Genomic DNA, 26846 nt, shown 5'->3' on the forward strand with positions numbered 1-26846 from the left:
CCAATTATTTCCAACTAAAGTATTACAAGGTTGACTTGTATTTTGCATTGCAACTGTTATTTGACTTTGGTGTTAAATCTTACAATTATGTACTATTTTGTCTTCATAAGATTAAGTTCACTCTAATAAGAAAACAATAATTTGAGGTGAACCTTCTATCTAATGGTAATATTGTCCAGTCATGACATAGGAAAAAGTAAATAATTTTTTCATTCCCATATAAAAATTGAAGTAAACCTAAAATGATGTACTAATACAGTAAGATAATGATAATTCTACACAAGGAGGTGATGGCATGACAAAATGAGATATGGAGTAATGGTATAAGAAAGGAAGGAAGCAGCAGTAAATTGGTCCAGTTTACAAAATGAGATATGTAAATTGTTTTTTTTTTTTATTAAATTTCCACAAATGACGTTAATTGTTGATAATTTGGGACACAAAAGTGCACACGTGAACTGTGAAAGGTTATAGACATTAACAATGTTATGTACATGTAGGACACATTTAATGTTTATGATTTATCTATTTTTAGGAGTTGATCTTGTCCCCTCCATTGAAAGTTTATTCAACGACTTTGAGGGTGGTGTGTGGATGTTCTCTGAGGTTTTCTTTGTTTGTTGAATGTTATTTGAGGGTTTCTTTGTTTGTTGAGGGTTATTTTAGGGTTTCACTATTTGTATGGAAGATGTTTTGTGGATATTTAGGGTTCAGCTCAGGGCTTTGGTTTTTGTTGGAGGTGTTTTGTTAAGGAGCAATGGTTTTGCTTTAGTGTGCATCAATGTTTGGGTATAATTAACTTTTCATCACCATGCATTGTGATTGGATGAAAGTGTATGACCACTGTAATTTTGGCTATGGTGGTGAGAGTAAGAGTGTCTTAATTGCACCCATTTGCAATTGTGTGAACTTTGTTATTTCAAGAACAACAACAACTGTACTAAATATTGGGAAGCAATTTTGGGGTTGTCCCGAGTATGATGTGAGATGTATTGAAGTGTGCTTTGTGAAAAAACTATGCATTGAAAGTATTAATTGTTTTGGTTTATATGATTTTCTCCAAAATAGATAAGGAGTGGTGAGATAGACAAAGGAACAATGTTTGTAGTGTGAAAAACGTGTGAAAGTGTATAAGAAATAGATTAATATATTATTATTAAGTGTGTGTTTTGTTGTTGTAATAGACATTATTATGTTGTCAATTTTGTTAAAATTTCCATTAGCTCTGTGTCTCTTTTGGGATTATGATGTAATGACTCGATGTAATGTGTATTAGTTCAATGCAATGAGATTTTTCCCCTATTTGATTTTAGTATTATATAATGCAACGAGATTTTAATGATAGACAATTTTAGTTTAATATAGAATGAATCAACGAAACAAAATGTTAAAATAATGTTGTTAGAGTTTAAAACAAATACGAATAGAAGTATGGATGTATGGTAGGAGGACTTCACGATTTTATCATAGTTTTGTTTTTTAAAACTATTAGAGATTATAATTATGAATAACAATGTGATTCGACTTGTAATTTGTTATAAAAAAGTGAAAATAATTTCACTAATCTATCTACTAATCCATTTAGATCTGTTTTACATAATTCGTAATCCGAATGAGTGAAACATGATAAATTGATCCAAAATATATATATATATATATATATATATATTTTTATCATACCTCACTAATTTATTATTGTAGTGTGTTTTTTATTTTATTTTATTTAAAAAAGTAAATTTAATGTATTAAAAAAATAAATATTTTATTTTAATCATCTAAAGAAGTTAGTATTAAGAATGTGAATGAATATAATTTTAAGTAAAATCTTATATTTAAAATTTGTTAATAAAAAGTAATATAAAAAAAATATTTCAATAAGAAACTCTTATGATGTTTTTGAATTGGCTATGTTTGATGTGGGTCATTTTGGTTGAATTTGATGCTAGTATGTTGCAAGAGTTTCAAGTATTTATGACTCTCAAATATTCTAACATATAAATGTTTTATTTCTATTATTTTGTTATGTGATACATTTACATACATATAGAGAAAAAATATATGCAAAACAAAACTTTAATTATTTTTAATAGTCTCTTCTAATAACTATTATTGTACCGGTATGGCCGAGAGGCCGAGACCTGAGAAGACTTGGCCGAGAGGCCGAGACCTTGGAAGGCTTGGCCGAGATAGCCGAGGGGCCGAGACCTTAGAAGACTTGGCCGAGACGACCGAGACCACTGGAACATGGCCGATGGGCGACCCATGCCATGATGATTTGGCCGATGGCCGACCCCTATTACAGTTAACGCTCAAACCAAGATCAGTGAAGTTAATCTATCGTTAAGAATTAGGTAATGTAAACCTAAGAGGTGTCCACCTCGATAAATGGGCCCAACAAGGTAGGCCCACTAGAATAATATAAATAGTACGCATCCCAAGGAGTAAGGTATGTCATTTATCACTCTGAGAGCTGACCACCGCTTTACTGACTTGAGCGTCGGAGTGCCTTCGCAGATACCCCCACCATCCGGTGTTCAGCCGAGGCCGAGGGCCGAAGGAGAAGCAGGAGGGCGAAGAGAACCCCAGTTCACTACCCAGTTCACTACCCAGTCACCTGACCGACCGAAAGAAGGAGAAGAAGACTTCAATAGTTCTCTAAGTCCCATCTCCCTAGCAGGAACAGAAGTTAAGAAAATAATTCCTAACATGTTGTGTCTGGTTTGATTCTCCGTATGAATTTTGTGGATGAAAAAAAAAGTAATTAGAAAAAACAATTCCACTAACAAGTAAAAGTTTCATTATACATATTAATTATCAATAAAACAGTAAAAGAAAATTAAGAAAATTAACAAACAACTATACTGATTAAACCTCATTCTAATACCTAAATAATAAGACTAAAGAAGGATTAAAAATAAAATTGAGGGTAAAAAATGTTAAACATAAAATTATGCTAATACATATTTACACAAATATAAATATAAGAGTTTAACTCATCTAAAATTAAGTTAAATTTTTTTATTAAATATTTATTATATTTAATTGTTTAAGATCGAACACTAAGTCGATCATCGAAAAATCTTTATCAAATATTTATCTGACATTTAAACTCCAAACCAAAATCAAAGACACACATCAACACATAACAAGAAGCAATAAAATGAAACTTTCCCACCAAGAACAGGAAAAGTTAATATATAAAAGTTTCTATAGTTAGTTTATTTACAACAATTTTTGTAATCACTATCAAATCAATATCAAGAATCTACTTTGAAACACATTTATTGATTTTTTTTTTTATCGAATTTCATCTCAACCTTCTTAAGTAAAATAAGAGTTGGGGTGCTATTATGCTACCAAATTAATCAACCAAAAATTAAATTGACAGAAACTGGTGACAGAAGAAGAAGACTTAGGTGTGGAAATGATGGTGAAGAGGAGATACAAGATAAGTGATGATAGATAATAGCTTCGTTTTGTTTAACCTTTTTATTTATTGTTGTGTGAGCAACTCAAGAAGTGTGCACCTCTCTCTGCTCTCTATGAATCTCACTTAGAAGAAAAGGAGTGAAGAGTGAGTGTGTGTTTCCACACGGCGGGAAACAGAATAATTTGGCCAATAACCCTCTCCCTCCAAATCAAACACACACAACACAACACAACACTTTTCTAATTCTCTCTCTTTTCTCCTTTCTCTCGCCCAAACCCTAACCAAGCTCGTTTCGCCATTTTCCTACCCTTGCACATGGCAGCGGCGTTCCAGGAAGGTGGCGGTGGCGACGACGACGCCACCATCGACGTGCACACCACGCGTGGCACTCCCATCCGGTACCTTCCCCTCGACCACCTCTACTCGGCAACGTTGCCCTGCCGCGTCACGGCCAGCGGATCCTCCAACGTCATGTCCAAGAAGGTCAAGGCTAGAAAGCTCACGGCGCTCGCGGCGCATCACCATTTCAACAACCACGACCACAAGAAAGCGACGTCGTCCTCATCGTCCTCCTCGCAGCCCCCTTCTTCCAAGCCTCCCTTGCTCTTCGTCTACTCGCGTCGGCGCAAGAGGCATTCCCCTTCCACGGCGCCGTTTTACGATTCGCTTTGCAAAACCGAAGGCGAGGTGAATGCGGACGAGAATGAGAATGAGAAGAGGCTGCTGAAGAAGAGGAAAATTGGGAGCACTGAGCTGGAGAGACTGGGCGTGGATTTGAACACTGCGATTGGGGATGTTGACGGACCTCGATTGAGGGAATGCCGAAACCAATTCGGGAATTCTGGTGCTGCTGGGAATTTTAAGTGTGGTTCCTTGGAGAATTTGCCGAAAGGGTCGCCTGATTCTCGTCCTGTGAAGAAATGGATCGGGTAATTTACTTCTTCTTAGTCTGTATTTGGTGCATTGCGAGAGAAAACGTTGCTCTTGTGGAAATTGGGGATTCGTGGGTCTGCTTTGTAGTTTTCTGGGTTTTAAGTAAAAATAAAGTATTGCTGTTTGGACTGTAGAAATACAAGGTCGGAGCATTTGAGCTTTTGCTTGAATTTCAGCTTCTAGTTTTGTTGTTGGAATGGGGAAAATTTAATTGAGTAAATGTTCTTGGAGGGTCTGCTTGGGAATTCTGTGAGTTGAGAAAGTATTGCATGTTTAAACCTTGGCCCAAATAGATGTTCGTGAATTTGAGCTTTTACTTGAAGTTCTGCTTCGTGTTTTGTTGGAGGGAGGGGAAATCTTAATCGTTAGATCTCATTTGCGGAAAAGGAATATTTTGTCTTTTTGCTTTTAATATTTATTTTCAAATGCAGTGCTTGTTTGTACTGAAGGAATTAAAGTTTCGTAAGGTTGTGATATAGTTAGTGTGTAGGAGGGAAGTAAAATGTTTAGTTCTTGGATAGGTTGTGATGTTTTTGTTTTCATGGGTTTGTGATTTCTGCATGGTAGAAGAAAACCTTACATGATTGTTTATTGCACTTACTGCAGGTTGAGTTTTGATAATGCTGATCCTGAGGTGTTTATTGGATTACGTTGCAAGGTAATATTTTGTAACTTTTACACTGTATGTTCATTCCATTGAGTTTGTTCATGTAATTACGGGTTTTTGATGTTGGACCTTGTTTTCTGCAGGTTTATTGGCCCATGGATTTGAAAGCGTATACTGGTTATGTCAGAAGTTATGACAAGGAAACTAAGATACATCATGTATGGCCCTTAATTATCTAAATTATCACTTGAATGATATGAATAGCTTTGATGTATGTATTTGACATTACTGGACTTAATTGAAATTTCATCCTTTCATTAATAATAATTATGTGCAGGTCAAGTATGATGACGGAGATGAGGAAAATTTAATTCTTTCAAATGAAAATATAAGATTCCATGTTTCCCGTGATGAGGTGAAACATTTAAAATTGAATTTTGCCAAAGTTCGTGACAATAATGTCTCTGATTATGATGTTGAGGAGATGCTTGCAATGGCTGCAAGTTTGGATGATTGTCAAGACTTTGAGCCTGGGGATATCATATGGGCTAAGCTGACAGGTTTGTGCTCAATCTTATTTTGTTCCATTTGCGACGGTTTTACGTGGAAACCTTTATTTGATTTGACTTCCTATCTTTTAGAATTTTAGTGCACCACTTCTTTAAATAAGTGTTATTTTTGCTGCATTGATTTCATATGCGATATGGTAAATCATTAATTTGTATCTGGTATCATATGAAGTAGACTGGTATTCAGTCTATCACACGGTTCTCAAATTCAAGCAGTAAAGTTGAACTTAATATGGTAAATTATTAACTTGTATCTGATATCATACTGAAGGAGGCTGGTATGCAGTCTATCCTCCACGTTAAAACAAATCTCACATCATAGGAGAACGCAGAATATAATAAATTTTATTGTTACCAATGTTTTACATCCTTCTTTTAAACTCTATTTTCAGGACATCACAGTATGTCCAGTTACTATTAGGTTTTGTTAATTTTGTAACATCCCCGTGTCTTTTTATTATTTTGCAGGCCATGCAATGTGGCCGGCTGTTGTTTTGGATGAATCACTTGCTAGAAACTGTAAGGGTTTAAAGATGATTTTGGGAGGAAGATCAGTTCCTGTCCAATTTTTTGGCACCCATGACTTTGCAAGGTTTGATATTCTGTGAAAATTAAAAAAAAATGATGTTTTCAATGTTTTAGTGGGAGACTTTTATCTCTATACTGTATTATTCTTTCCTCCTTTTAAGATGTGCATCTCTGTTGTATATTCTTCCTGTTTTCTAGGGTTAGAGTGCAACAGGTGAAATCATTTCTCAGTGGACTTCTTACCGATCTACACTCAAAATGCAAGAAACATAGTTTTATTGAAGGTTTAGAAGAGGCAAAAAGGTAATGTTAATCTTGCCTTTTCTTCTCTCGTTATCTGTTATCATATTTGTTAAATAGAACATCAAAAGTTGAGAACCATAAAATGATTCTATTCCCTTTTTACTAGACAAAATTAGTGCTAATTTGTATGTTTTGCTGTTTCAGCTTCTTATAATTTATCTATTGCGATTAAGTGTCTACTATAGAATATTGCATTGATGAATATGGAGATTATATATTAAACAGAAGAAGCAAGTTTGATAAACTTGTTTTCTTTTGTAATCACCTTACAATTGCTCGGCCTTTTCAGTTTTTTTTTTTCTTGATTGGCGATCTTAAATTCATACAAGTTCACTATATCTAATGTGTGTGCTTTAGTTGCTGAAGGGAATTGTTAAGGAGTTGTGCTCATACATAATCTGCTAATTTAAATTAATGAGCTAAGCCTTCATTCTCTGCAATGTAGCATTTTCAAATCTCTCTAGGCATTGGTACTAGAAGTTCAACATGGTTGCTCAAATTTGTTTGTTTGCAATTTTTTTCTCAAACAGATATTTAAGTGAACAAAAACTTCCTTTGGAGATGATAGAGTTGCAGAAAAGATGTACAGCTGATAATTGTAACAATGTAAGTGGAGAGGATGGAGGATGTACAGATTCAGGTGATGAGTGTTTAAATGGCGAGAGGACTTTAATGGCTCTGGAAAACGTTGAAACTTTCCCTTACGTAGTAGGAGACCTCCAAATTCTAAGCCTTGGTAATTTTTCTTGATTACCATTGTTTAAGTATTTATGTATTCCCAAGAGTTTCTCCATGTCAATCCTTTTATACCTGATTGAATCTTTAATTTATTAATCGTGCAATGTAGTTATGTTTCTAATTTTCCTTACGGATTTTCAAGACAACCTCAAAACATAACCTTTTACTGTTTACTCTCTTCAACTCTGTAATCTTCTTTTCATAGGATAGATTAAGGATTTGGAAATACTTCCTTGGATACATAAATAGCTTGGTTATTTAGCTAGTAGTGGCTGCCAAGTGGCCAGTGCAATCAAAGGGATGTTAATAACTTCTTTTTTTATTCAGGAAAAATAGTTAAAGATTCTGCATTCAGGGATGGAAAATTCATCTGGCCTGAAGGGTACACAGCAGTGAGGAAGTTTACTTCAGTTACTGGTGAAACATTTATTATTTCTGTTGTTTGGGATGTTGAATTGTCATGTTCTTTTGGTTGTTTTTTGAATCTTCAGTCAAACTTGTCTTATTCTTCTTATATAATATCTTAATTCTTCTAGTTCTGATTTATAGTTTTTTACCTTCCATGATCTTCTTTTTTTGTTGTCTAGACCCAGAAGTTTTTGCTCCTTATAAGATGGAGGTGTTGAGAGATCCAGAATCCAAAGTTCGTCCTCTGTTTAGAGTGACAGTTGATGGTGGCGAGCAGGTTGGTTTTTACTATAAGAGTTTATTTGTTTTTTCTTTATAAGAAATTATTTTTTTATTCGTCCTAGTTTGCATTTTTACTCTCGAGTCTGACAACCTTGCCTGTAAATATATTGATTTCACCATCTTTGACATATGCCAGCCCTTTTCCTTTTAAAAATTACTTTGTAATTTTTTGTTTCTAATGACAGAAATTAAGATCCATGGTGGCATACTGTTTGCATCTTTAATAGCAGGATTTATATGTTTGTTTGGTAGTTGTTATATTACTTAGCAAACTTCCTCTACTTGTTGACTTGGTTTCCCCTTGGCTTCCACAAGATAGTAAGATACTATAAGATAATTTCCCATGCCAATGATGTGTTAATCATGTTATGATGAATGTTTGGTGCAGTTCAATGGTAATACTCCATCTGCTTGTTGGAGCGAGGTATTCAAAAAGATAAAAAAAATGGAAAAGAATGCTTCTGAAGGCACTCTTGCTGAAGGTGGGGTAGAAAAGGGCTATGAATCTGGGTCTGATATGTTTGGTTTCTCCAATCCTAAGGTGCTTAAACTTATAAAGGTATGTTCTTTAATTATAAGTTAGTTCTTTGTTTTGTTTTGATCTGGGACATGAAGTCAATAATTTAGAAACTAATGGAATTAATTAACCTGAAAATGTTATAATTTATTGCACGTTAAGACATAGTTAGCTGTAGAGTGTTGGTTTTTTATATAGCTCAATGGTTTATCAATTCATGTAGTAGGATAAAACTTGGTTGTTGTTGTATTAAGTTGACACTTTTTCTTTCATTGCCAATCTAGTCACATGCTTCTCTTCTGCCCAATATTCTGTTTCTTTTTTTGATTTTTTATTGGCTGCATATGATTATTGCTTAGCTTCATCTTTGTCATTATGCTATATTCAAGTTCTTCAGCCAACCAAGTGTTTTTGCTAGAATACATGTACTTTTCAAGTTGTGTACCTGATGTTTTCTTTTTACTGAAAGAAGTGTTGTTATTTTCAGGGATTGTCTAAATCGAAAATCTCTTCAAAGAATTCATTTTGCAAGTTAGGTTCCCAAAGACATAATAACTTGCCTCTTGGTTATAGACAAGTTCATATTAACTGGTTTGACCTCGATAAGTGCAACGTGTGCCACATGGATGAGGTAGAGTTTCCTTTTCCTTTTCAATCCTCTAGAGCTCCTGCTTGTTGTTTTATATACTTGCATGCTCTTTTAGTCTCAATTTTTGTTACTTGTTTCTCCCTTCTCCTGTGGTTTAAATTCATTCTAAGGAAATAGAAATATTATTCCCTTGCAATACGTGCCTCATGGACCAGGTAGGGTTTTGTTTTCCTCTTCAATCCTTTACAGCTCCTGCTTGTTATTTTTTATGATTGCATGCTCTTTTGTTGCAATTGTATTTCTCCTTTCTCCCAGGTTCAAATTCATTATGACAATATAAATGTTATTACCTATGCTGTTTGCTTGCTTATAATTTTACCTCATGTTTTGCTTGCTAAATGGCAGTTATTTATCTTGTAGGAGTATGAGAACAATCTGTTTCTGCAGTGTGACAAGTGCAGAATGATGGTATGGCTTCTGTAAATTTTTTGTTCATTGCCCTCAATGACAAGTACTGCTTATTAGAGCTGTACTACTCCATCCATTTATTGATTTTGAAATGTAAATTATAATGTTCATTTAGGTCCATGCTAGATGTTATGGAGAACTAGAACCTGTTAATGGGGTGCTATGGTTATGCAACTTATGTCGTTCAGGAGCTCCACCTCCACCTTGCTGCTTATGTCCACTCATAGGTATGCTGGAATGTTTAAATATATGTGCGGAATTAAAAATTGAATTGTATGTCTTTGGTATTTAATGGAGTTTGTTCTAGGTGGTGCAATGAAGCCTACTACAGATGGCCGGTGGGCTCATTTGGCTTGTGCCATGTGGATACCTGGTTTGTTTGTCTATGACTTTATTTACTCTTTTTTACTCCTTAATCTGGATATGTCTTCTAAGTGTTAACATTTTTGCCAGAAACTTGCTTAGCTGATGTCAAGAGAATGGAGCCTATTGATGGTTTGAGTAGAATCAGCAAGGTAGGCTTTCATTGTTAACTATTCTAATCACTTTCTATTTTCTTTTGTTTATCTTTTGTCTTGAAGTTTTTGGCTGCAAACATCTTTGTTAGTTTTTCTTTTTTACCAAATTGCTTGTGTCAATGTTTTTATCATGAGTGTTAAAACTACAAGCTGCAATTTCATTTGCTTTCCTTTTAATTCTGTATCTGAACAGGACCGCTGGAAGTTGCTATGCAGCATATGTGGTGTATCTTATGGTGCCTGCATCCAAGTAAGTAGTATGAGTTTTAAATTAAAGAGTAGTTTAAGCTAGAATTTTTCTTGGTCAATAGGTAGGATATTCTTAATAGCCAGATAAAAAAATCTGTTTCCTAATCCACATCAAATGATCAATTAACAACCTTATACCTAAAGTGACAATATAAACGTGTGAATTTCAGTGTTAATTTTTGAAATGATTGTGTGGGGAATCATAATAGGTTCGAGCTTTAGGACCTACTACAAATATATAAAAATGGTCAAGATTACACTCAAGCAAAACTAATATTGAACATCAATGTTGATTATAGAGTTCAATATTAGCTTGTCTTACTCGCACTTGATGTACACTATAGGTGTGTTTGTGCATGTATGTATGTATGGCTTCTTAACTAGCATTTGTTACATTAAGAGATTTCTGTTTTTTTTTTTTTAAAAAAATTTGATTGTTTTTTTCCTAACGTTAATCCTGCAGTGTTCAAATAGTTCTTGCCGAGTAGCATATCATCCACTCTGTGCACGTGCTGCTGGCCTCTGCGTTGAGGTATTTATCTACCCACTTGATACAGTTATTATCCAAAAATATACGTTATTGCCTATTTATTTATTTTTATTATTTTATTTATAGCTTGAAAATGAGGACAGGCTCTATCTACTTTCTGTTGATGATGATGAAGATCAGTGCATACGCTTACTTTCTTTCTGCAAGAAACATAGGCAGCCGTCTAATGAACATTCTGTTGCTGATGATCGTATAGTTCGAGTTGCTGGTCTATGTTCAGACTATGAACCACCACCCAATCCATCTGGTTGTGCTCGAAGTGGTATGATGTTGGACACTTGTTTTACTAAAGCAAATTGAATTTTTCAAAATATTTGCTAGCTTAACCTCCAGCAACCAAGAAAAGGAAATAGAAATTATGTTTTTGTGATCTGTAATTAATTAGCTTTTGCCTTGTTACTTTGCTATTTTATGTAAATACTTGTTCATGTTCATCATTTTGGAGCTTGCAATCTTTAGCTCAGTTCCACTTATTTCCAATTTAACATAAACTGAGTTGATTAGCATATCACACACTTTGATTCATACTGGACTAGTGGCAAGCGTACTCAAATTACATTGCTTGAAATTGGTTTACTTTTGATTTGATTGGGTCTACAATTGACTGTTTATTAAACAGTTTTGGGATCCATCTGGAAAGGGAAATAGGTGTGTGCTAGGGCAGGGTGGCAGAGTAGCTAAGCTGATGCGTAAAATGCCCTATGACAGTTCCAAGTCACCCATTTATTGAATCTGGAAAATCAGCCGATGAATACATGCAATCTCAAAATCAATCATTTCTCAATTGAATGGGTTATTTTGCTACGTTACAAGTAATACTAGTGCATCTCTTGCTCAAGTTCTTCGTTGTCCAGTTTGTTATACCATTTTTCGGATGTTTTTTGCATTAATTCTTCTGATGCTTAGGTAGAGGCCAGGAAGACACATGTATAAGGTTAACATATCTGCATTGTTTCCAGTACACCAAATAATTCCATGTTGTTTAATAATCGGGGCTAAGGGTGATTTTGTAAATAATCTTCTCCTTTAATCTATCGAGATGCATTTAAAGCACAAAATTGCGAGGTTCAAAACTAATGTCAAAGTGGATAATACCTTGAATGCAATGATCCTAACAATGCTAATGGATTAGAGGTTGAAATATTGACCCTAAGAGAAGGGCGTAAGCCTTACACAATGGCTGAAATACCCTATAGCCCCCTTAATATCAATTGGGAGGTTGTTGTTATGATATACCAAAACAGTTTTGCATAGCTTAGGAATCAAGATTAAGTATAGTCATCTTTTTAGTATAAAAGTGTGATTGAGGCACTGAACATCAAAATGATAATGTCTTGTATTGGGCTATGGGTATGCTAATGAGTCTCCTTTTGCACTTGATGAGTTTTGCATTTTAGCTCTGTTACTATATTTTTAAAGATAATTTTATTAAATAAGGTTTGTTTTTATTGTTGGCAGAACCATATGATTACTTTGGCAGGAGAGGTCGAAAAGAACCTGAAGCACTTGCAGCTGCATCATTGAAACGATTGTTTGTGGAGAATCAGCCTTACATAGTAGGTGGATACTGCCAGCATGGAGCATTAAACGACCCAGAGCCTTCTGGGAGAGGAGTCTGCTCTAAATTCTTTTGTAGCCAACAAAGGCTAAGAACATCTCTGATTGACACATCAAACAACATACTTTCTATCTCTGAAAAATATAAGTACATGAGGGAAACTTTTCGGAAGCGGCTTGCATTTGGTAGGAATAATTCTATCAATATATATATTCGAAAATAGTTGGGGAAAGGGGAATTATGTACTCTTTTGCATAGTTGACTATTACTTATCAGGGTTGTTGTTTGAGATTTAACTATGGAGTGTTCCTGTCTTACATTAAATTAAATATTTTATTTTTTCAAGGGAAATCAAGAATTCATGGATTTGGCATCTTTGCAAAGCATCCACATAAAGGTGGAGACATGGTAAGGAGAATATTTTCCATTTGCATTATCTATTGTTGGAGCATTTTATATATTTAAGGGTGGACATATTTATTTTATTTATTCAGGTGATTGAATACACTGGTGAACTTGTTAGACCGCCAATAGCTGATCGGAGAGAGCACTTTATATACAATTCATTGGTGGTAAGTATTCTGAATTATCAAATGAGTTTGTATGGAAGGGAACATAATTTTAGTATATCAATTTCAAGCACTTTATATGCAATCCATTAATAGTTTATATTAATAGTAATATAGATTTCAACCTAATAAATGCTTCTGATGGAAGGGGACATAATTTTGATAGCTCTAAAATCTTCAACTAAAAGAGACAGTAGATCTAGAACCTTTGATTGTCAATATGAGCACCTTCTGCCACAAACGAGATAGTATCAGTGCCATTTATAAAGGATGTAGTAACCTGTGCTTCTTTCCCTTATGCAGGGTGCTGGAACATATATGTTTCGGATTGATGATGAACGAGTCATTGATGCTACTAGAGCAGGAAGCATTGCTCATTTAATAAATCATTCTTGTGCAGTACGTTTTTTTTTCTAATTTAATTATATATTTTTCATGATTTCATCTGTTGCTTGTTAATAATTGCCATTTTAATAAGCCTTCTTATTTTGGTGTATGAAATTCACTTGATGTACCCTTTTTTAGCTTACTATGTGAAGACTGGAGCCTGCAGGAGTTTCTAATTTTTAATATTGGGGGGTTTGTATGCCTGATTTAAGATATGTATATTATTGCTTTGGTTAACACTCGTATATGCTAGTTTACAACAAATGTTCTACTATTGACCCATAGTAGCAAATTGACTGCGATAAAGCTGTCTTCTCAGTTTTCTGGCCACTAAAATAGTCTTATCAGTTTTCTGACATCACACAACACTTTCCAGCTATTTTCTCTGAAGATTTTCATTGTTGGGCTGACCCCTGACTTTTACAATGTTTCTCCTCTGTCTGGAACTGTTTGTTTTTGGTTCTGTGCTCTCCTGTTTTTCTATGCTCCACCCTTTAATTCTTTTATTCTAATTGGGCATGATCTTCACAAGCATCAGCTTTATTGGCTTCATCCATCCTTATGAATATCTTAACTTTTATGTTTTTTTTTCAACATATATACACTTGTTGCATAAATTATGTAATGTGTACCTTGACTTAAAAATACCAGCAATCTTGCTACCTGATATATAGCTGCTTCGTGCCACTATATTGAGCTGACTACTATGCTGCTGAAATTAGTTTGGAAATACTGTATTGGAACTTGTTTATTTACTGAGGAACTCATGCAGCTTTATTTTGGTTGCTTACCTGTATAATATTTTTTATGCAGCCAAATTGCTATTCAAGAGTAATAAGTGTTAATGGCGATGAGCATATTATAATATTTGCGAAGAGGGACATTAAACAGTGGGAAGAGCTCACTTATGATTATAGGTTTCCCTCTTCTCTAAATGAGTACTAAAACTCCTTTTTTTTGTTGGGATTAGTTGTTTGTGTTCCATTACACTCTGCAAATATTGTAATTCAAATTGAATATTGTGCTGACTTTCTCTGATTCATTTGACAGATTTTTCTCAATTGACGAACGGCTTTCTTGTTACTGTGGCTTCCCAAAGTGCCGAGGTATAGTAAATGATACAGAAGCAGAAGAGCGAGCTGCTACCCTATATGCACCACGAAGGGAATTAATAGATTGGAGAGGAGAATGAGGTAACCAATAGTGTATTTCTTGTCTTTCGAGTTTGGTCAATATTGAAGTTTCCAAGCATTACTTTATTGACATGGATTATTAGGGTGGGGCTGAACGTGCTTGCTTTACCATCTGTTTGGGTATATAGTTTCTTTTGTCAAAAGCTCACTTCACAATCTGCAGTATAAGCAATTAAGGCCAGAGGGAGCAGTTCATATTATGAAAATTTAAAGAGTGGTTCTTTAGGATGCTTGATTCACTTTTAATTCATAATATTTTGAGGAAATTTGCTAAATTTGGTTTTAGGGAAGATTTAGTTTAGTTTAGTTTGTTTTTGGTGTTGCTACTCAACCTTTTTTGTCAGGTTTTCTTCCTTTTGGTTTTTTGGAGATTTTAGTGCTTTATTTTTTCTTTACTTTATATTTTATTGTCTATATTGGATCTTTCTATTTAAAAAAATTGACCTAATTTGAGCATGTTGACACAAGGCCATGCTAGCAGGGTTAAATTTGTCCTTGACACTTGATACTTAATTGTATGTACTGCCAGTGTAACATTTCACTGGTGCGGGCTAAACAGTAGCATTTATACGGTACTATAGCAGTTCCATGTGGATGATGTTCAATATCCTAAGAATGACCTCCAATATTATTGCTGTAGGGGCATTTTATGGAGGTAATTTTGGGTAAAATAGGGTTACATTAGAGCTTCTAGAAATCCCTTCAAAAGTTAATACCTAGCAAACAGTGTTGCATGACCACCTTGTGACCCTCTGGTGACTGACAACAACCATTTAGCACTTTTTTACTTCTCTCTTATCATTATTAGTTTATCTTTTTATTTAATAACAGTTTATGACTTCTCTCCTCAGTATCAGTTTATTTATTTATTTAATCCACTTTTCCCTTGTAATCTTTTTCTCATCATTTGGATATTCTCACCAATCTTTCTTGTGTTTTTGTCTCACTGAGTTTTGTTTTTACTATTTTCCTTTTGTTTTAAACCTAGTTTGACTATTAGTTTTTTTTTTCTCTGGCTGTATTTCTGAGGTTTCTTTGCATTAGAAGATTTTCATTTTTGTTGCAACCTCACGTTTTATTGATTCTGGTGATTAAACGTGTTCTTACTTTTTAATTCACTTGTAGCCACTTTTACTATTCATCATTCCACCCTATTTTGTCCCCTTTATTTTTGGCTATTCATCATTCCACCCTATTTTTCTCCTTTATTGATTTTATTTTATTTTTGCAGATTTTTAACTCTAATATTATGTAAGTTCGTTCTGAAGATGAATTGTTTGTCCAACAACTTCTGTCATGGATTCTACCATTTTCTTGAAAGGACAGTGTTGTACATAGCACATCTGATTCTTCCCATTGTTTCGTCATAACCCCAACTGATCCCCAACTGAGCGGTTTGTGTTTGCTCAATGAGGTTTCCATTGGAGTTCTGGTTATAATGATTGGAAAGATGTACCAGACTTTTTACAAATGTTTCATTTGAAATTCATTGCCACAATTACGGCCGTTTAACTTCAACCAACTTGCTGAGATATTGTAACTTGTCATTGGATAGGTACAGTTGTAATTACTTCAAACCTTCATAAAAATGAAAAGAAATTGAGATTTCGAATGGAAGTACTTGCTGATTGTGTCCATGCCTCTGGAATTTAGGTATGACAAACCTGTATATATATAAATAGCATGAGTTATAGAAGTTAATATCATGCAAACTACAAAGAAAATCAAAACTTGTACGGAACTGAATACATAACTGGACCATAAAGTGAGATCAAACACTACCAAAGTTATTAGTATATGCTGTTTATTTATTATTTGTCTGTTTTGGGATTGATGAACTATATTCAACCTTTTTAGTCTAAGTAGGATAATGATTCATATTAAAAGTTCCTGAAGTTGGATTTCCTTGGTTGACATTGGGTTTTATAAAATAGGCTGAATGAATGCTTGAATATATATTTTTGACTTGTACTATGTGGTTTCTTGTGATTTTAGAAATTATGCTTATTATAAATGGGACCTGGACGTAATTGGTAATTGGTAGGTTATGATACAAAGTTAATTCATCACTCGTCTTGATAAACTTTTTTTTTTTTTTTAATTTCGTCATGTTAAACTCAGTTTCTATTGATGCTCTGATGGCATTTTACACCATCTCGATTTGTTAATTGAAGAGTGGAAGGTTGATTCAGTAGAAATTGATCATGTGCTTGAAAGTTCAAGATCGATTTATAATAAAATGCTTCAAGAGAGGTATGTACTCCTGGAATTGATCTTGATTTGAGAAGTTTTAAATTCTAATGGAGTGGTGGTTTATAAATTCTTGTAGCCAATGCTTTTTTTGGCAACTAACTGATTTAGTTGCTACAATATTCTAATTTTGAAGTTGGAATGTAGATTTCCTGTAAATTATAAGCTTCTAGTATATGAACTTTAACATTCAAAACTTTGTCTTTGTCCTGTTTCTGATAACATTCACAAATACCTTCTTTATTATTCAAGCAAGGCCTGTCTTTGAGGTTGTTCTAGCCTGAAAAGCATGAATAGCAATGTCATCTAATGTTTGTAGTTTGCTAATGTTTATGCTGATCACACACACAGATGGAACTCATAGATAGATTCCATCACTTATGCATGCCTATCTTTTTTTTACTATGTTGTAAAATTGTTTCCTTATTTTCATCTTATGTCTCCAATTATTATTTATCTACAATTTTAATCTAACATTTACCTTTTTTATACACTTTTTTTAACATTTTAATTAATTAAATTATTTATAATACTTATAATGAATATATTTAAGTCTATATAATTAAACTAAAAAAACACAACAAAAAATTAACAATTAAATCAAAATTACGAATTTTTAAAATAAAAAATAAAAAATCAATCGAATAATTAAACAACAGAACATAGTTACAATAAAATTCCTAAAAAATTATCCTATTTACAGCTTTTCTTCTTTCCTTTTACCTTTTTTTTGTCCTCACTTGTCCTTCCAAAACCAAGCATAACATAAATCTGTGATGATATCTCTTATCTAACATTGGAAAGTTGATGTGAAATGAAGCTGCTGAGTGCGATTGGTTCAATAATCATCCACGGATCTGCTCTTAATTCTTCTCCTCTCTGCCCAATATTTCATTGTTTATATTCATTGTTGATTAAATTTACAAGATTTGTAAATAAACATATGAGGGGTTGAATAACCCAGAAAGTCTTGTTCCCAATAAAATTATTTAACATAGTGTTTTCCTTCATGTTGTGTGAAAAAAACTGTGCTTAACAATATTTATAACATGTATTCAAAGTTGCTATTCTTCTTCTTATTATTACTTCTGAATCTGATTAGCTCAGAAATTAGGAGTAATAAAGGTAGTTGGGCATCGATGAGTCACTTTCTGAATAAAGGGTGTTTTAGATTTGACATTACATGGGTTGGAACTTGGAATAACTGCTTAAATAACACAACTTGCAAAATTCACAAACTAGGATTTTAGATTACTCCTCCCTTCCCAACCACAAGAATTTGAAGGTTAACTTTTTCTTTTATCAATAAAAAATAAAAAATATGAAATATTATAGAAATGTTTCGTTAACACATATTATAATTCTTGTATAGGTTGACTTTTTAAAATTGGATTAAATAGTTAATTTCCATTGCGATCAAATTGTTTATTTTTGAGAAAAATTTCATACATCCTCACTAAAATCTTTGGTGATTTTGATTGTATTTCATGAAATTTAAGTATCTGTTGTAACAATCTTTTATCAAAGATAATTTTTCAACTTGATTTCATAATGGATCATAATTAAGAAATGAGATTTTCAAAAAAAAAAAGATTAATAAAAAAGGTTAAATTATTATTATTATTTTATTTATTTATGTTATTAAATTTGATTTTGAAGAAAAATAGTTATATTGTCATATTTTTGAAACTTAGAGAATTGATTTTTTTTATTGAAAATACTACTAACTAAATAAATAATGACAAAAAAAAGTTAACTAGATTTCTTAATATTAAGATTTAAAATTATATATTTATTCAATAAAAAATAAAAACCTATTAAAAGAGACATTTGAAATCTCTCAATCCTCCGTCTACAAACTTTTTAAACAATACAACTATACATTTGATTATAAACTTTTTACTTAAATATTAATGGAAAAATCATTTTTAATTTATTAAACCAGCGTAACGCACCACTAGTCATTATTTATATAGAAAAAAAATGATATAATTAAATAATACGAAAAAATATTAAAATAATATTAAGAATTATAACGTAATTATATGAAAAAAAATAAAAATAAAAAAATAAAAAAATAAAAAATAAATAAATAAATATATATATATATATATATATATATATATATATATATATATATATATATATAAACATTTAAGAGGAAAGAAAGAATAACAGAATATTAATGAGAATTGAATACTATACAAGCAAGAGCAGAACGAGCAGAACAAAGAAAAAAGCTACACATATATACCCATTGAGATCATTTCTTCAGTTTCTGGATAGCATGGTGTATTAACTTTCTGGGCCCAAGAGCAGTGATCCCCATATCTTTGAGATCCTTCAATGTCAACAAGGGAAGCGACTCATCATCGATATCATGCAACTCAAATACAGTCGCGTAGTGACTAAGTCCTAATTCGAAAAGCCAAGACCTAATTCCATCGCTCTTTCTCCGTTTCGGCAGACTCGGGCGACGCATGTGCGATTCCGCAGAGAGAACTGGAGAGTTGATTTCTTGCTCTTCGGCCACTGTGGTTACAGTGGTAGAGGCAGATGAGGAGCTTTCTGCTGCGCTGTCTGAAACTTCAAGATCCATTGCTTCAAGAGGAGAGGTATCTGCTCGATCTTGATCTTCAAGAGAAGTTCTTAATTCAAATGGAGTGCTGCTTTATATATGTTTATAGTCAATACTTTTTGCCAAACGGATTTACTTGTATAATATTAACTGATTATTTAGTTGCTATAATATTAACTGATTTAGTTGCTATAATATTAAATATTAACTGATTTAGTTGCTATAATATTATAATTTTAAAGTTGGAATGTAGATTTTGTTATTTTTTCATATATTGCAATAAACTTATACATCAATTTAGGATTAGATTTTGTAGAAGCTAATAAGATTTTTTTTTTATAAATTACTTTATTAACAGATTTATTTTATTTTATTTTTATATTTTTCTTCTAAAAGTGTTTTTTTGGAACAAATTCAATTAATTATAGAAGTTTTTTATATTAATTTTTACATGAGTTATGACTAAATTTAATTTTGTTTCTTTTGTTCTCTACACATGTTAAACATGGAGAGAGGTTTATTGAAACATTCTCACAACTACTCTTTGATATATGCAAATATTTTCAAATTTTGTATTTGATAAGCGTATAATTTTAATAATATTTCATATTAAAATATAGACATTTAAATATATTAATTGTTAAGATAAGTATAAAATAACTTTTAATTTATGAATTTATAATTTTTTACATTTTTTTTATGATCTTTAATTGAATATAAAAGTATTTTATTCTCAAATTTGGTGTTAATGACAGGTTTGTATAAAAGAATAGAGATTTGGACTAAAGAATAATGATATATGCTAAAAGGAGAAAGTTGGAAGGTCCAGAACACACAAAAGAGAGGAAAAAGTCCAACTCAACCGCGAGAATACGTCAGATTAATTGTGTTATTTTTATGTTTTTATCATTAAGCCTATCAGTGCGATGCAGGAAGTCACCTAACCCTAGCAAATTAAGTTAAATAGGGGCTAGAGGCACAATCCTTGTGTGCAAGATTGATATGATATAATATTATTTCTTGATTGAGTATTGATATTGTTGTTTTGTTTTTAAATAATTGTGATATGTTTGAGAATCTTAAATTTAACTATGAAGTATTTTTAGAGTTATAACTTAAACAACAATACTACATATTTGAGTGATGTTTTATATTTATGGTTAATTATCTATCTATTATGTTATGTTCTATGATGTTGTTTTACATTTCTGTTATGAATATGGTGAGAACTTATGCTATGGTGAATTTTTTTTTTCTTTATTTTTTAAAAAATCTTTTAAGATTATTTATTTGGGCTCATAATTTTTATTGTACTCTTTTTCATATCAGTCTCGTGAATCGAATTTGTGAACTAAGTTTAATCAATAAAAAATAAAAAATATTATAGGAATATTTCAACCTTATTATCGTCAACACATATTATAATTCTTGTATATGTTAACCTTTTAAAATTGGGTTAATTAGTTAATTTCGATTATGATCAAATTATTTATTTATGAGAAAAATTTCATACATCCTTCTCTAAAATCTTTGGTGATTTTGATTGTATTTCTTGGAAAAAAAAATGAATTTCAATAGTTCAATGCTTTTTTTTACTAGTATTTTTTCAACTTGATTTCATAATACTAAGAAATGAGAAATGAGGTTTTCATAATAAAACAAAGAGATTAATTAATAAAAAAGGTTAAATCATTTTTTTTTGTTATTAAATTTAATCTGAAGTCTTGAAGAAAAATAGTTATATTGTCATATTTTTGAAACTTAGAAAATTGATTTTTTATTGAAAATATAACTAACTAAATAAATAATGACATAAAAAAAGATAACTAACCTAAAAATATAGATTTAGATATCAATTTTTATTAAGTATAAAAAAAATTATATAGTTACGTAAACATTTTATTTAAACTAATTAGATATTTTTAATCATATAAAATAATAATAATAATATTAACTAATTTAATTTTTTGATTTAAAAAAAATATTTGATCAATTATAATTTTAAAAATATTTTTATTTAAAAAAATTATGAAACATTATTAGTTTTTTTTATTCAATTACCTTATTTGTCGATACATTTAATTTAAAAAAAAAATCAATTTGGTTACTCTGTTTTTTAAAACATATCCAAATTGACTATTAAGTCTGAGGTTAAGCGTCGTTGCTTATGTAAAAGAGAAAGTTGGTTATGTGTCATTTAGATGATCGTGATCATTGATGCATGTATGAATTAAGAACAAATAACTTTGTGGTGTGTGTTAACCCTTCCACAACTGTGACTGATTTGTTAAAGATTGCTCAGGGCTATTGCAGAAACCTTGGAACAAAACTGTTCACATTTGAGAAGAATGGAAATTTTCAGGAATGAGAAAGAAACTGAGACTAGCAATTTAGTCAACATATACTTCTATTGTCCGTAAAACCAAACAACATATGACTGCATAGTACTCATTTCATGATTGTAACAAAGACTCCAAGCAGAGGTCCTCCAGTAGCCACTCCATAACCACCTGCTACAAGCATCATAGCACCAATCACCACCACACACTTCTCCAATCAAAACACAATTAAATTAATGCAACTCTCAAAACACAAACAATGAATCCAAATGTGGTTCAACATAACAGACACCATATATCAATCACAAATAAAGTCATTTAAGACAATTCATGTGAAACCAACTAAAGATCCAAATTCCCTTTCCCGAATTCAATTTTCCACAGATTTCCCACATTCAACAACTCAACCATCAGACAGAGATTGGACAACACATGTTTTAATTCAATAAACCAGATTCAAAGCACACATTCAAAATCTTATTGCTCCTTTCTTGATCCAAGAACTACAAATGCGATAACTATGTGAATGCATGAAAAAATTGACACAAATCAAGGTTACAGCATAATGAGAATTGAATACATACATACCATTACACAAAGTAAAAAGAGACATTTATGAGAATAGAAAACCAGAACAAAGTAAAAAGCTACACATACATACCCATTACACCACGGTCAAGGAAGTCGTTTCCTCAGCTTCTGGATTGCATGGACCATTATCCTTCTGGGCCCAATAGGGAGGATCCCCATGCGTTCAAGACGCGACATTGTTAACCTGAGAAGCGACTCCTCATCGATCTCATGGAGCTCAAATATAGGCGCATACTTACTCAGCTCTAACTCCAAAAGCCAAGACCTAACTCCGTCGCTCCTCCCCCGTTTCCGTGGACTCGGATCCTCTTTCGGGCGGCGGCGCTTGTGCGATTTCGCAGAGAGAAGTGGAGATTTGGTTTCTTGCTTTTCGGCCATTGCGGTTACAGTGGCAGTTGCAGATGAAGAGCTTTCTGATACGTTCTGTTCCATTTAAAAGACTGACTTGTAATTTTGCATTGCAACTGTAATTTGACATGATATTTGACTTTGGTGTTAAATCTTACAATTATGTACTATTTTGTCTTAATAAGAAAACAATAACTTGAGGTGAACCTTCTATCCAATGTTAATCTTGTCCAGTCATAACATCGGAAAAGTAAATAATTTTTCCATTCCCCATATAAAAATTGAAGTAAACCTAAAATGATGTATTAATAAAGTAAGATAGTGATAATTCTACACAAGGAGGTGATGGCATGACAAAATGAGATATGGAGTAATGGTATAAGAAAAGAAGGGAGCAAGATGAGCTATGTTTCAAACATAATCAAGCATTAACTGAGACATTTCCAATTTGAACAACCATACACAAATTCAAACTTAACTCCAAATATGAAAGCAATTCAATTGTAGACAATTTCTACTCAGTGAGATAGACATTGAAATGCAAGATGGTGTCCACCCCATCTGTGGTGTGCTGGTCCTCCTTCAGAAGGGTCTCAAGTGAAACATAACCTCTAGCATTCTCATACTTACCAGATCCACCAATCACTGCTATCTCAGATTCTGTTGAAGCTGTTCTATGAATCCCGAAGAGACTTATACTATCCTCCAACCCTTCATGATGCTGATCATGTTCGCCACCATGCAACAAAATAGTCAGCAAAATGGTCTGGCTAGTGCCATCCAATGAACTTGCCAAGTATAATCCCTGTGCCCTTCCAATCACAGCAGAATCTAGCTCATGCCCTTCTGTTAACTGGTCATCAATCACTGTCACCGACCCAAACATGAGCTTCTGGATGGTGAACCCTGCAGGGAGGTTACCTGCCGAGACAAATGGCTGGTTGTTGCTTCCAGCCACAGTGTTGCTGGTGCCACTGTTCTTAAACACAGTAGAGGATTGTGCACCACTGAGACCAACAAGGTTTGGGAGGTTGTTGTTGGTGATGATGCCATTGAGCTTGGGATTCACCAGTGGGATTCCTCCAGTGATTGGGAAGAGGTTGTTGTTGAGCTTGGAGAATGGCAGGCCAGTGACATCAGTGTTTGCTACAATTCCTGCCACCACTCTTGCTGATGGATGTGACCCCCCAAGGATGTCATGCATGAAGAAAGAGAAGGATGGCTCTTTTGTCACAGGATTTGGTGTCACAGGTGTTGCATTAGGGATAGCTGGCAGCACTCCTGGGATAGGAGTTGCCACTGGAGTAATGTCCTCTGCTGGAGCTTCTGTTTCAGGAGCAAGGGGGTCTGCACTGTCTTCATCTCCAGATTCTTCTGCAGCAACAGGGCTGATGGTGGTGGCTGCAGGTGTTTGACCACTTGGCAAAGTGGTGGCAGGGCCTATCTGTTATAATGGATGGATGCATTAATGTATTAGATATGAAGATACCCTTATACTTCTTAGATATTAGTAAAAACCAATTAGAAACTATGCATCGTCATATTAAGAAATCACTTCCTATAATAAGTTCAATCTCATTCCTTTGTTTAAATCATGCATAAAGATTTTCTTTTTCTATCAATAAAGGACAATGCCTCTACATTTCTTTATTATACTTATGCATGCTTCTATAGAAATATAGAAGCTATGCTAAAATCTTATAATATTTTTTTGAAGACATGAATGCTCTATAGATATATATCAATCAAATATATAAAAGTATTTGAGCTTCATAGCCTACCAGTGATGTGGTTGTGGCTGCAGGTGTTTGGTTAATTGGCAAAGTGGTGGCAGAAGTTGTCTGTGGTGTTGTGGTGGCTGGACCGGTTATGAATGAAGAAGGATTGACAGCTCCAGATGCTGCTAAGTTGCCTATGGCTTGAGGTTGGGGTTCCACTTCATCTAGGATCCTTGCAGAGTTGACAATAAAGAAGGTCGTGGTTAGAAACAAAAGACAGAGGGTGACCTGACAAGTGTTACCATTGTGTGCAACATTGGCCATTTTACAAACAATTGGTGGGGGATGTGTTTTACTAGGATTTGAGAGGAGGATTTTGTTATTGATGAAGATGATTCTGGCTGTTATATATATACACACACGTACAAGGAGAGGGTATGTATTTAATCTTAAAGTGGAGCTGATAGAATATTTGGTCAAGGAAGGAAAAGTATAATGGAGTGGTTGGATATATTGGTCTGTGATGGGGTGTTTTGGTTAAAACAACTCCTCATCAATTATTATAGGTATATGTTGTTAACAAAACTACATGATTATAATCACACTGCTTTATTATGTGATAAACAATTGGATGATCTTCTAAAATTACATAACAAAAGTTATATTTGGAGGTAATAATAACCTTGTATCTGTTTTCGTATGATCAAGATTTCGGTATCCATTTATCATTGGTAGGGGATACCATTATATTCAATGAAATGAAGTTACCAATAGACAGAGACATTTTTATTTACATGGATCACACTTAAGCAGAATGCAGTGAAAACGGGATAATGTTACAATGCTTGAGATAACTGATATCAGATTAATGAAGTTAATTCACAATGTGAAATTGCCATACAAATGCAATTTCATACTCCAACGCACTTAACTATTAAAATAAAAGGTTGAAATGTGCAATAATTGTTTCCTACTTCACTAATTGGTGCATGACAGAGACGTTTGTGGAAAAAAAACACAACATTTTTCCCCAGCCTGTAGCAGTTTTAGAAAACTACTTGTAGTGGGTTTGGATTTTGATTTTATGGTACTATCATGCAATTACCCTTTGCACAATTAGAAGTTCTATTGATTGTTAGATAATGCACACTCTAGAGTAGTGTTTCAAAAGTAACTTTGTTTATGCTCTCACATAGTTTAATTTTAGGCTTGTAAAAAGTTATATTGAATTGATTTTGCTACTGCAACTAAAAAGGAAGCTGAAATTTGCAAAACAAAAGTTTACTTCAGACTTTCCAAAATATTACCCATACAAGACCCTTGGCATCTTGGAAGACAATACTTCTGCTTTCTCTCCAATTTTTGTTTACAGTGCTATATTTCTACTACTTTAGGTAGAGATTTATTATTACGTTTTAGATTTGTATAAGGATTGGATCACTCTGCTGGTTGATATTAATTTATTCTTCTTCATCTAGAAATTAATCAGAAACGGTACTGAAACTTAACTTCTAGTTCATGAAATTTAACATTCAACACTTAGTCTTTGTCCTGTTTCTGATAATATTCACAAATATCTTCTTTACTATTCAAGCAAAGCTTGTCTTTGAGGTTCTGTTCTAGTATATTTCAAATTTATCCTATTTACAGCTTTTCTTCTTTCCTTTTTACTTTTTTTGTCCTCACTTTTCTTTGCAAAACCAAGCATAACATAAATCTGTGATGATATCTCTTATCTAACATTGGAAAGTTGATGTGAAATTAAGCTGCTGAGTGCGATTGGTTCAATAATCATCCACGGATCTGCTCTTAATTCTTCTCCTCTCTGCCCAATATTTCACTGTTTATATTCATTGTTGATTAAATTAACATATGAGGGGTTGAATAACCCAGAAAAGTTTTGTTGCCAATAAATTATGTAACATAAGTGTTTTTCTTCATGTTGTACGAAAAAAACTGTGTTTAACAATATTCATAACATGTATTCAAAGTTGCTATTCTTCTTCTTATTATTATTACTGCTGAATCTGATTAGCAAAGAAATTAGGAGTAATAAAGGTAGTTGGGCATCGACGAGTCACTTTCTGAATAAAGGGTTTTTTAGATTTGACATTACATGGGTTGGAACTGGGAATAACTGCTTAAATCACACAACTTGCAAAATTCACGAATTAGTATTCCCTTCGCAACCACTCAACCTAAAACCCACTTTTGCCTTCTACATATCATCTTCCAATTATATCATTTTTCTACCTTTTTTACACAACAATACCTTTTATGTTCAAATTATTTTATATAATTTTAAAAAATAAAAATTTGTCCAACAATGTGTTGCCATGGAGGCACATATCATAAACTTAATTTTTGGTGAAGGTTAACTTTGTTTTTTTTTTTAAATATATTAAAAAGTTGACTCCAAGTCTAACTCAACCTTAAATGTTATAAGTGGTTCGTATAACGGTTCTATAGTGGGTGTCACGATAGGTCATCAAACTATTCTTGTTATGATAGATATTAAATGATCATGATACCGGTTAAGAAATGATTTTTTTATAAAGAATGAAATATCATAATCTCATGTGTGATCTCCAACCTAATTAATAAAAGAATGAATAAATATGGAATA

At 32.9% G+C, this 26846-nt stretch overlaps 2 protein-coding genes and 1 long non-coding RNA gene across 3 annotated transcripts; 2 read left to right on the forward strand and 1 right to left on the reverse strand.

Annotated features, from left to right (window-relative positions):
- Positions 1-3350: 3350 nt before the first annotated feature.
- Positions 3351-16013, forward strand: LOC137824182 (histone H3-lysine(4) N-trimethyltransferase ATX1-like). Its single transcript, XM_068629668.1, has 25 exons — positions 3351-4359; positions 4970-5021; positions 5114-5188; positions 5308-5530; positions 6008-6131; positions 6266-6370; positions 6901-7106; positions 7436-7525; positions 7696-7793; positions 8187-8357; positions 8803-8946; positions 9325-9372; positions 9488-9599; positions 9680-9745; positions 9826-9887; positions 10084-10140; positions 10603-10671; positions 10756-10951; positions 12148-12432; positions 12594-12655; positions 12742-12819; positions 13120-13215; positions 14017-14120; positions 14254-14396; positions 15628-16013. Exons 1-24 carry the CDS (start codon positions 3746-3748, stop codon positions 14393-14395), a joined length of 3279 nt encoding a protein of 1092 aa, XP_068485769.1. The 5' UTR covers positions 3351-3745; the 3' UTR covers position 14396; positions 15628-16013.
- A 2799-nt stretch (positions 16014-18812) lies between these two features.
- LOC137824484 (uncharacterized) lies at positions 18813-20283 on the forward strand. Its single transcript, XR_011083261.1, has 2 exons — positions 18813-19261; positions 19980-20283. It is a non-coding gene; the product is annotated as an uncharacterized lncRNA (long non-coding RNA).
- A 2624-nt stretch (positions 20284-22907) lies between these two features.
- Positions 22908-24632, reverse strand: LOC137826399 (dirigent protein 9-like). Its single transcript, XM_068632358.1, has 2 exons — positions 24284-24632; positions 22908-23946 (listed from the first exon to the last, which is right to left on the reverse strand). Exons 1-2 carry the CDS (start codon positions 24542-24544, stop codon positions 23017-23019), a joined length of 1191 nt encoding a protein of 396 aa, XP_068488459.1. The 5' UTR covers positions 24545-24632; the 3' UTR covers positions 22908-23016.
- Between the last annotated feature and the right edge of the window lie 2214 nt (positions 24633-26846).

The sequence above is a fragment of the Phaseolus vulgaris genome, chromosome 8 (assembly GCF_000499845.2).
Source record: "Phaseolus vulgaris cultivar G19833 chromosome 8, P. vulgaris v2.0, whole genome shotgun sequence".
NCBI lineage: Eukaryota > Viridiplantae > Streptophyta > Magnoliopsida > Fabales > Fabaceae > Phaseolus > Phaseolus vulgaris.

Excerpts from the sequence above, each read along its gene's own strand:
- LOC137824182 (XM_068629668.1), top strand. The coding sequence starts at position 3,746 with ATGGCAGCGGCGTTCCAGGAAGGTGGCGGTGGCGACGACGACGCCACC. Across the intron at positions 8,358-8,802 it reads AGGTGCTTAAACTTATAAAG|GGATTGTCTAAATCGAAAAT; the intron begins GTATGTTCTTTA and ends TGTTATTTTCAG. Across the intron at positions 9,600-9,679 it reads CTGCTTATGTCCACTCATAG|GTGGTGCAATGAAGCCTACT; the intron begins GTATGCTGGAAT and ends AGTTTGTTCTAG.
- LOC137826399 (XM_068632358.1), bottom strand. The coding sequence starts at position 24,544 with ATGGCCAATGTTGCACACAATGGTAACACTTGTCAGGTCACCCTCTGT. Across the intron at positions 23,947-24,283 it reads CAGCCACAACCACATCACTG|ATAGGCCCTGCCACCACTTT; the intron begins GTAGGCTATGAA and ends CCATTATAACAG.